Source organism: Acanthisitta chloris, unplaced genomic scaffold (genome assembly GCF_000695815.1).
Source record: "Acanthisitta chloris isolate BGI_N310 unplaced genomic scaffold, ASM69581v1 scaffold26120, whole genome shotgun sequence".
In the NCBI taxonomy this organism is placed as follows: domain Eukaryota; kingdom Metazoa; phylum Chordata; class Aves; order Passeriformes; family Acanthisittidae; genus Acanthisitta; species Acanthisitta chloris.
In genome coordinates, this window is record NW_008653745.1 from 24,744 (window position 1) to 35,326 (window position 10,583).

General features: G+C 41.8%; 1 protein-coding gene across 1 annotated transcript in view; it reads right to left on the minus strand.

Moving 5' to 3' along the window:
- Positions 1 to 404: 404 nt before the first annotated feature.
- RTFDC1 (replication termination factor 2 domain containing 1) overlaps positions 405 to 10,583 on the minus strand; it is a gene marked incomplete at its 5' end in the record, with an annotated part of 23,567 nt that continues 13,388 nt past the window's right edge. The window contains 4 exons of the mRNA XM_009082330.1: positions 405 to 589; positions 2,703 to 2,795; positions 2,880 to 2,934; positions 5,821 to 5,934. Coding sequence (XP_009080578.1) covers positions 405 to 589; positions 2,703 to 2,795; positions 2,880 to 2,934; positions 5,821 to 5,934 — 447 coding nt within the window. The remainder of the gene's footprint in view (positions 590 to 2,702; positions 2,796 to 2,879; positions 2,935 to 5,820; positions 5,935 to 10,583) is intronic.

Here is a 10,583-nt window from a genome sequence, read left to right on the forward strand (position 1 = left end):
TCAGAAAGTTAGAGAAAGTTTGAATTTCGGTGCTATATATTGAAAACTCTTTGTTATCTGATACACAAATGGATAGAAGTAGGCAGAGACTTCTCCCCTCACTCCTCCTGAGGACACAGCCAGAGTGATTATGGATGACCACATCCAACTGGGAGGAGAAAAGGAAAACAATCCAACATTTTAGAAGAGATCTGCTGCTACAACACAGATTCTGGTGACCTACCTCTTATTTAACAGAAGATGCAACTAACATAAGCTCATCAGTCATTAATAAGTTTATAAACAGCTCACAAACTGAGTAACTCCAGCTAACACCAGATTACAACAGAAGTTGTGTATCAGTTGTACTTTAAGCCTTGAGGGAGGAAGCAGCAGTGAGTGCTACAATGAGGCTCCTCACAGCTTCAGAAATAGTATGCTGTGTGAGTAACCCAGTTGGAACACTCCTCCTTGGAACGTTTTGCTGAGCTGTGTGTGGTAAAAATAGACTTGTAGGCCTCAGACTTCTCCTCACTGTCTGCAATGGACCTCTTCGTGGTAGTAGAAGAAGTCTTATTGACTTTTCCTGAGATAGATGAATTTCCATTGTCTGAGGGAGAAAAAGGGAGAGAATGAAGTATGAGTAACAGCTGGCACTGACAAAAGTACTACAATAAAGATGAAAAACAGTGTTTTAAAACCAACCTGTACAGAAATGAAGTGTGCACATTTTCAGAGCTATCACAAATTGTCCTCAACAGCTTTGAGAATTTAGACTCCAAACTCATTTAGAAATCTTGAGAGAGGAATTCTTTGCTGCTTGTGTAAATCCCTTGCACTGCAATTCAGTATTGACAACATTTATTCCTGTCAGTGACAAATGGCTCTGAGCTGCAGCCTTGAGACACATGAAAGCCTCCACCACCCTGCAGTATTGTTTAGAAATTAGCTATCAAGTGACAAAAGCCAAACTTGTGACAAGCCTTCCCCAGGGAACCTCTTTCCTCCCTTTATTCTTTGCAAAGCCATTTATGACCAATAACAATGGTCTGCATCACTTTGGATCTGTAGTAGGAAAATGCCCATCCCTCAGTTTCTGATATCATTTCTCCCAGTGGATTATATCTACCACCACACAAAACCCCATCATTTTCTTAGCAACTTCTCTCAAGTGGAAGGATGGTAGTTTGAAGAGTATGTGCCAAGTGCCTGGTGCAAAGCAACGAACGCAGAGGTTTGCAGAAACACAACATCCTCAGCTGAACTGAGGCACAAATCCTTCATTTAGCTGAGGCACAACAGCCTGTACAGAGCTGGTGAGAGCCTGTGTGAAATGCACTGCATGTGCTCTCAGGGACTGTATGTGCAACCCTAAATCCTCACAGATGAGATGCCTTTTTATGTTTGCACAATGTTGCTTGTAATGCCACCAAGAGCTGTCTGGAAAGCATTACCCACCCCTGGCTTTGAAGGGATGAATGTGTGTGTGTGCTGCAAGGCCAGAAACCTCAGGGTGCTGTGTTCACAAATTGATCCCTGTGCTACTGCCATTCCTCAGCCCATGGATTTGCCTTTATTTTCTCTCTCTCCTCTTCATCTCTGGACAACATAACTGCTGCCAGAAACACAAACCAACGACCTGACAGTTCAAAAAGCTTATTTTTTTTTTCTTTTATACCCTCAGAGAAGAAAAATTCATCAAACGTTCTTAGAATTATGAGGCTGCTAAACATCCAAGAGCAATTATAATCCTCTGGAATGACGTATTTTCCAGTCTATCCTGTATAAAAGCAGACAGCAGAGGGCAGGTCAGGCTTTGCTGATGGAATTTCTCTCAGCTTCTCCCACAGTTTCTCTACAATTCATCATTTAATCATTCTCAGACTCTTCAAATTGACTTTTCCTGTGGCTGCAATGTACAGGATTTAACACTACACACTCAGACTGACCTGAAAAATGTACCAATTCTTATAGTTCTGGATGAAAACAGTATAAATTGGAGATGAAATAACAGAATATATCTAGAATAAAGAGAGGACACATCCTTTGGCCTAAAGGGCTGCCAAGTTCACTCATAGCTCCAAGGCTGCTGGAGGTACATCAGTGTGTCCTGAGGTTATTTTCCACTGCTCCCAGGGACACACAGCAAATTAGCAGCTAAAATGGAAGATTAAAAGTCAAGTAATCAGGGATTTTGAACACATTTCATCAAAATAAACTGCCAGAACATATTTCCTGACCACTTGTACTTCAGAAAACTACTAATTCCCTTCACACTACCTCATAGCCAAGAAAAAAGATACACCAAAGCCTTGACTGGATCACTGCGTGAATAAGAATCTCTCATTCAAGTTGGTTCCTACCAACTTAAAGCAATATTGGAATGACAACAAAGCAAATCTCACTTGTTTGCCAGTGGAAAAAAATGCAATGTGGAGAAAAGTGGTTCTTTGATTAGTCACATGTACTTGCTAGTCATAAGCCTGAGCAGAGAGATCCTGTTGTCTCAGGCATTTGGTGAAAGCACAACAGTCCCTACTCCATGGACTATGTACTGGGAGTACAGAGGTTGGAGAGAAGATGGGACAAGGAAACTTGGTAGAATAAGGAAAACCAGACAAACAGAAGCCCTCACACACTTTCTGCAGTGTCATTTTTGTAGGTGTTACAGACTGCAGAGCAAAGCTCTGTTCACGTTTTTCACATGAAGATCAAACACCAACCTGAACTCTTGGTGAAGATAATCTGCCTCTTCTCTCCAGAGCTGGAACTGACACAATCCTTTCCATTCTTAGCTTTGGAGGGACCTGCAGAATCTGACAAAACAAAGAACAAAATAACTGAAATCATGAATCTTCATGACTCAGAAAGCAACACAGAATTTGGAGCTGTGACATTACCTTCAGAGGTCTCTGGCTGAGGAGCTGCTCCTGCTGACTTGGATTTCTTTGATTTCTGAAACAACACAAGCAGAAATCTGGTGATGTCCTGGAAGGATGTACAAATCCCTATTTGATAGAGACACAATTCCATGGTGTACACTTTTATGTCTTACACAGTGGAACTCTTCTTTCCACAACACCGATCCTCATGTTTGGTATTAGGGAATAACCTTGGGAACCTCACATTTACATTGAAGAAAATGAAGTTTCTGGAAAAAGACAAAGGTCCCTGGATTCAGTGTTTTGGTTTGCAGCCTCTGCAGGGATGTTTGTTACTACCAGGAAAGTTAACTGATACTCTGAATCTACACAGCAGGACAGTAAATTGCACACTAAAGAGGACACAGTTAACTGGAATGAATAAAGATGATTTTCCAATAAAAAATTCAGCAGAATCCTGCATCTCACATCCCCTTCATTTTATTGAGTTAATCACAAATCCCTCCTGGGTAACTTGCAGTGACTGAGCTCTTTGTTGCAGCATTGCTTGGGAAGAAAAGATGCAAATAGCTCATTCAAATTTTAAAGAAGCATCTGTGCAGCAGATTTTCCAAATTAATTCATGTTTGCCCAGATAAAAAAAAAACACAGAGAAAGACACAAACAACAGCAATAAGAAACCCATCCCTGGCGTTGATTACATAAATCTGATTACATAAATGCCAAGCTGAAAAGGAAAGATGTACCAAAACAGTCAACAGCATTACTATCACACAGGATGACTGGATACATTCAGAATGATGGATGTGTGGCAAGAAAGCTACACAAAGAAAACAAAGGTATTTAATTATGCTGTAAAAATTAGGAGAACTCATTGCTGTGAAGCAAAGGGTTAGGGAGTGAGAGGAAAAAATGCCACAGCAAATGCTGCTGCAAAGCTGAGCCAGGAGGTGGTGGCAGAGGATTGTGGTTCTGAAAGCAAACTTGGCTCTCCTGATGTCACAGAATCATGGAATGGTTTGGGCTGGAAAGGACCTAAGGATCATCCAGTCCCACCCCCTGCCATGGGCAGGGACACCTTCCCACTAGATCAGGGTGCTCCAAGTTCCATCCAACACTGTCCTTCTTCAGGGTACCTGAAAACCCTCTGCTCAGGGTGCTTCCACCTAGTTATTATGGGTGGATTTACAAGGAAAAGCTCCTTCCCAGGATCTGGCACCTGAATGACGAGGTGTTTGTAAACATATTTGAAGTGCAAGGTCCTACACTTGGGCCGTGGCAATCCCAGGCACCGCTACAGGTTGGGTGGGGAAGGAATTGAAACCAGCAGGAAGGAGAAATCCTAGGAGAATTCCTATGGATAACCCTCCTTCTGATGCACTGCCCAGGCCCAATGAGGCGACACTGGCAGAGATGACTGAAGACCTTATGATGAGAAGGAATCATATGCTCACTGACAAGTAAACAAGTATTTGTTTCAAAACAATCTAGGAAAACATTTGCATGCCATGTAATCCCACAGCACCCAAAATCCAGGGCAGTAACAGGGCTGAGATGATCCACATCCATCTCAAGTCTCACTTGCTGGAAGTGTCAGACAATTATTCAGCCAAGACTGTTTGCACCTTGGCCTGAGTTAGCCCTGAAGGTTTTGATTGCTTTGTCACCCTCCAGAGTAGCTATTCAGGAAAATAACAGGAATGCTGAAAAAATTCCTCTCTGCAGAACTGTTGCTTCCAGCTCAGTACCACAGAACAGCTAATACTGCACAGAACACACAGCAGAGCACAGAGCAGAGCTGCAGTGACTTTATTTCCATGGTATTTTGTCTGGTCAGACAAGGCCTCAACAGGAGGGTGGGAATTAGCATTGTACTAATTGCTTAGGACTATAAGAACCACAAAACAGGACGAAATTTCCACACAGTGGTCTTGGAGGATCAGGAATGCACAGACTGTTTCTGGCATTGGTCAACAGAGGACACTTGGAGATCAAAAGCCTAATAACCTGCCAGCAGGAACTCCAATCTGGAATTCAGGGATGCTGGAGCTCATGATTGAAATGGATTAATGTCAAGAAAAAAACCTGCAGTATCACTGGCATGGTGTTCATTGTAGCCCCAGCACTGAAATTCAGAGTACTGGTGTGCTGGTTTGAGCTGAAGCAGAGTTAACTTTCTTCACAGAGGCTAGTATGGGGCTATGTTTGGGTTTTGTGCAGAACACAGAGTTGATAATGCAGAGATGTTTTTTGTTATTGTTGAGCAGAGCTTACACAGAATCAAGGCCTGTGCTGCTTTCCATACTGCCACGCTGGCAAGGAAGTTGGGGATGCATGGGAGACTGGGAGGAGACACAGCGCGGACAGGTGACCCAAACTGACCAAAGGGATATTCCATACCATATGACATCATGCTCAGTATATAAGGTGGGAGGAAGAAGGAGGAAGGGGGGACATCTGGAGTGATGGCATCTGTCTTCCCAAGGAACCATTACGCGTGATGGGCCCTGCTCTCCTGGAGATGGCTAAACACCTCCTGTCTTCAGGAAGCAGTGAATTAATTCCTTGTTTTGCTTTCTTGTGTGTTCAGCTTTTGCTTTCTCTATTAAACTGTCTTTATCTCAACCCATGAGTTTTTGTAGCTTTTACCCTTCTGATTCACTCCCCCATCCCATTGGTGGGGGAGTGAGTGAGAGGCTGCATTGTGGTTCTTGGCTGCTGCTGGGGTTAAACCATGACAACTGAGCACTTGCTAGGCAGAAGTTTCAGTACATACAACTTCAATGTCACTGGCAAAAAACTACACACAGCCCCATTACCTGCAAAAACAGTGATTAAACACAACACAACTCACTGAGGAACTTCTTCCATCTGCACCAAGATGAGCAAATCCCAGAGCAGATTGCACTGCAGACAGGAATTCGGTCAATTTTGTGTGAAACAATATATAAAACATTACCTTTTCTAATTTACTTTTAAGCCTTCTCTCCTCCATTCTTTTCTTCAACACTTCCACATCTTCTTTATTCCCATTAAGGACAATCATATCTTCCTCTTGAAAGGGAACACCACACTTCATGGGGGGGAAAAAAAAGGACAAAATTAGTGGGTTTTCCAAGGTTTTTATGTTAGGATTAATACTGTGTTTAAGCTCTCCAATCCTTCTCTTTTCTGCTATGCCTTTTCCAGTAGTTCTTCCTCTTCAATACAGACTAATAAATCTTCTCACTTAGAATGTCAACGGGAAACTCTCAGTTGGTTTTACCTCTGAGCAAAATAATTCTGATTGACAACAAACAGGAGAATAAATACTCCAATTCCTAGTGACTCACAAACATTTGACAGCCACATTTGAACACAGCTCAGCTATCAATCTGTACAGCAAATTCTCCAAGAATTTCATGACAATGAGAATATTTTGTTCTTCCAAGCCTATTCCATGCAACAGGACTATGGAAATTGCATATTTGTTTCTTTATCTGTCTCTTATAAACAACTCTTAACTAATTCTTCTTTTTTTTTCCATTGTGAAAAGGTTTACAGTGGTTTTTTTGTTCATGGGTTCCTTGTTTTACTGGCATTAAACATTGACTAAAATAAAAATTGTCCCTGAGTAGAATCTACTCAATTTCTGAACTCCAAAGCACTAAAGTCCTTTCTGATTTATATCAGTTATGAATCCATTTGATTAGATCTAATCATTGTGCCATTCTGCTCTAGAATTTGTCTTTCAACTCAATGATAGGAGAAACAACAACTGATAGGAGAAGTTCCTTTGTACTGACTAGGACAACCCCAAAGGTTTTATTTCTCTATGTGTAGAAGGAATTTTTCTCCCCAACAGGGAGAAAAATTTACCATTTACCAGGGAATTTTTCTCGATAGGAAAACCTGTTTTGTTTGGGCTTTTTTTTTTTTCGCTTTCTTTTTTAAATGAGTATTCTATTTCTGCTGGCTCTGGGGATAAAAAGGGTCATAAAAGCAAATTATTCATTAACCTAACCTTGCTATCTCACTGTCCTTCATGTGATTTATCAAATACTCCCAAGTTCCAAAGTACTTTCATAAATTGATCTAGATAATGCATGTGCCTCGTGTGATCCCACGTTTGTGCCAGGGGTGAAGACACAAATGTTCCACTGTGCACATTTCCAATCATTTGGTGAACCAGCACACTGACTATGACTTTTCCTAAAATCTCAATTTCCTTTCCTTTTTGGCGGTCGGTTCGGGTTTTATTTTTTTGTGATTTTTGTTAAATCCAGCAGCTCTCTGTTAATCTGCAAGATTAGTTTATAATCTGCCTCTGTCATTGCTCTCCTCATTTCCAAACAAAGGTTTGGAAAGGTTACTCATGTATTTGCAGTAGGAATTGAACAAAGCAAAGGACACATGGGCAGTACTTTGTCCTCAGCCTGCTCAGTGCTGAGCACAGGTTCAAAATGAACCTCAACACGAGTGCTCAGAGATTCAGAAGGAGAAGAAAGGGTTAGAGAGAGGCATAGGAAGGAAGTCAAGGAGAAGAGTAAGTCCCACCCAAGAAATGGGTGAGGAGCCCAAATATTTCCATTGCTGCTCAATGAGGTAGTGTTAGAAACAGCAGCTTGGTATGACCTCAGACACCTGTGGAGGAGAAGTCTACAAAATGCAGACAGTCAGTCTTCACACTGGGGCAGGAGCCACTGGCAGCTGACACACATTCATTCCCAGTGAGCTGTTTCCCAACACAGCAGGGAAGACCAGCACCCTGCAGGGTTTTTAAATACATATTTTGTCATTAGGACTCCAGCATCAATAAATGTTTCGTTTGATAAAGCAAACAAACCCAGGTTCCCATCTGCAAAACACAGGTGGAACTGCTCTAAAATGGAAAGTGTTTACAACAAACTAGGAACTGAAGACAATGTTTTCTTTCTGTTCCCTGAAATGGATAATGTTTTGCCATGACAACAGTCAGATTCTATCACAGAGTCCATATCCTTCCAAACACACTTTAAACACAGCAAACTACAGGCACAGAACCATCTCCACCTTCCCAGGTTTCACTGATTCCTGTAGGTATGATCTGCTGTGGCATCAAACAAATGTCAGTTCTTCAATTCTGATTTTGTAAAAAGCTCACTGTCCCTTCAGGCAAAAAAAAAAGGAAAGATTTTTTCATCCCAGCATTTTGATAATGAGACAAAAAGCAGAAAGAAATTTCACTCTGGCAAACTGGGAAAGATTGTTCCTTCAGATGAAAGTCTTCTAGGGCAGAAGTTTGTTCTGTGATATCACAGGGTCCTGCAGCACCTTGTTTATCTTGGGACTTTAAACACATGAGAACTTGATGTAGTTCCTATCACCTTGAACAGAAGGCATTTCCTAAATGAGACTGAACTTGGAACTTGTTCTGGAATGGACAAAGGCATTAGAGAGCAACTTTCAGATCCCAATGCAAGACTCAATCTAATGGAAGAGTGAGATGTTGATAACTGAAGGAGATGCTGGGCAAGCAGCCTGAGTTTTGGCTAAAAGCTCTTTCAGGGTCCAATTATAAACAGTTTTGACCATGGTTCTGTATCTAAATGGCTTTAACATCAAGGAATTATTTAAAGGGGTTCAAGTATGATCAAAAAATCCTTATAAGTTTATTTACCCTATATATCCCACGTGTCTATATATACACAAATCAACTTCTCAAACAACCAAACCCAATCCAAAACCTGAAAACAATAAGATCAATAAAAGTATTATGAGCTTTAAAAGATAGCTTAGGTATGAATATAATCTGTTAAACTTTAACTGGGAAAGGAAATGGCAAAGTTCCTTCTCAAAGAATGAAGACCACCTAAAGTGCAAGTCATTTTAATATGGTAGAATAGTTCTTAAACCTCTTAAAGGATAAAATATAAGCAGTTTTTAAAAGAATAATGAAATATTAGTTAAAGATGATTTCCTGAATTCTAGTTCATGGTTTCTTAAGTTTCAGCTGCATAAGACAAAGGTTGTACCTTGTTTCCTGCTGTCAACCACTTCGACAGTGATTTTTTCTCACAGCATCGTAGATGTAGTTCCATCCATGACTAATCCAGTCTGAACATAATACAAATAAACAACAAATATGTCTTCCTACCTACATGTTTACTGCAGTGTTACAGCTTAGGAGAAACCTAAAACCTCTTTCCCAAATCATAACCAGTAACCTACTCCTGCACTGAGTCCTCCTAAGCATGACCATGACTGGGAAACGCATCCAGACATGAGAACTTTCCCAAAACAATTCCACCAGATTATGGGACATGTGTGGCCTCAACCTGACTGTGCCTCTTGCAACAGGTGTTCAGGAAGCAGAACAGACACAGGGACTGAACATCCATGGACCATGTCCCTGTTCATCTCCCAGTCACCCATGTTCATATCTTAAGGATTGCTGTGTCTTGTCACAGTTATCCAAAAATATGTTTTAAGAGAGAATTTTCCAGAGGTTTATTTGTTAAAAGTTGAGCAGTGTAAGAGTTGTGGAACATGATATTTTAAATTGTTACCCTACCCACACAAGCAATGGGGCAGAGAGTAAAGGACAACTCGGCGTTGTGGGAAATCTCCTACATATTCATTCACAGAAAGGAACTTTCACTCAGGAGTTGCAGCAACTTCCATAAAAACAGTCCAAGCCAAAGCCTCTATTGAGAGCTGCCCTTGAAGACAATGATCATTTTGAACTGCCATACCAGCTGCTGTGCCTTCATTTACCTGGAGGTTTTCTCTCTATTTATCTCTGACCAACATATTCTTTTTATCAGTCCAAAACACATCATCTTGTTTCTAGAACTTCAAACCTTCCTAACCCCTGCAACTTTCAGCTGCTAAATTTCACTTATTAAACTCCCAAAGAACCTTTGTACAGGCAGCAACAGCAAACATTCAATTTGTGAAGGAGACACTCATAGCAGCTTTCCAGGATCTGAAGGGGAGCTGGGGGGGACTGGAGTGAAAGGACAAGGAGCAAGAGGTATAAATTGAAATAGGGAAATTTAGATTGGCTATAAGGAAGATATTTTTTAATATGAGGGTGGTAAAACACTGGCACAGGTTGCCCAGGGAGGCTGTGGCTGCCCCAACCCTGGCAGTGTTCAAAGGTTGGATGAGCCTTGAGCAACCTGCTCTGGTGGGAGGTGTCCCTGCCCAGGGCAGGGGTTGGGGCTGGATGGTCTCTAAGCTCCATTCCAACCCCTTCACATGGTATAATACTATGATATTCCATTTACTATCTTTTAAGCTGCCAGCAATGCCCAGAGACAATTCTCTGCTACAGTTATTTACTACAAACTGGAAAGTTTCAGCAGGCAAACAGTTAAGCACTGGGGGGGGGGAGGAGGAGGAGGAGGGAGAGGGCTGGTTTCCTTTCCAGTGCTCCCATCCAGCTCAGTTAGCAGTGCAGAGGGGTAGAGGTTAAAGGCTCTGAGGTAAAACAATGATTTTTGATCGTCAGCAATGTACTCTGCAGATCTGAGCGTCTGATTCCCCAGCCCTTGCAGCTGCCTGAGTGGCACCAGGATGGGAAGTTTTCCCTGACTGCCAGGGGAGGTTTCTGCAGGCAGGGAGAGCATTGCTGCAGGAGAAATGTGCGAAGCCTTGGGGGAAGTCAGATGAAGTTGCAAAGGAAACATTCCCGTTAATGTTTAACCCCTTTCAGTTAGGAGAGCTGCAGGCAGGAGGAGGATGGAGAACACTGAATCC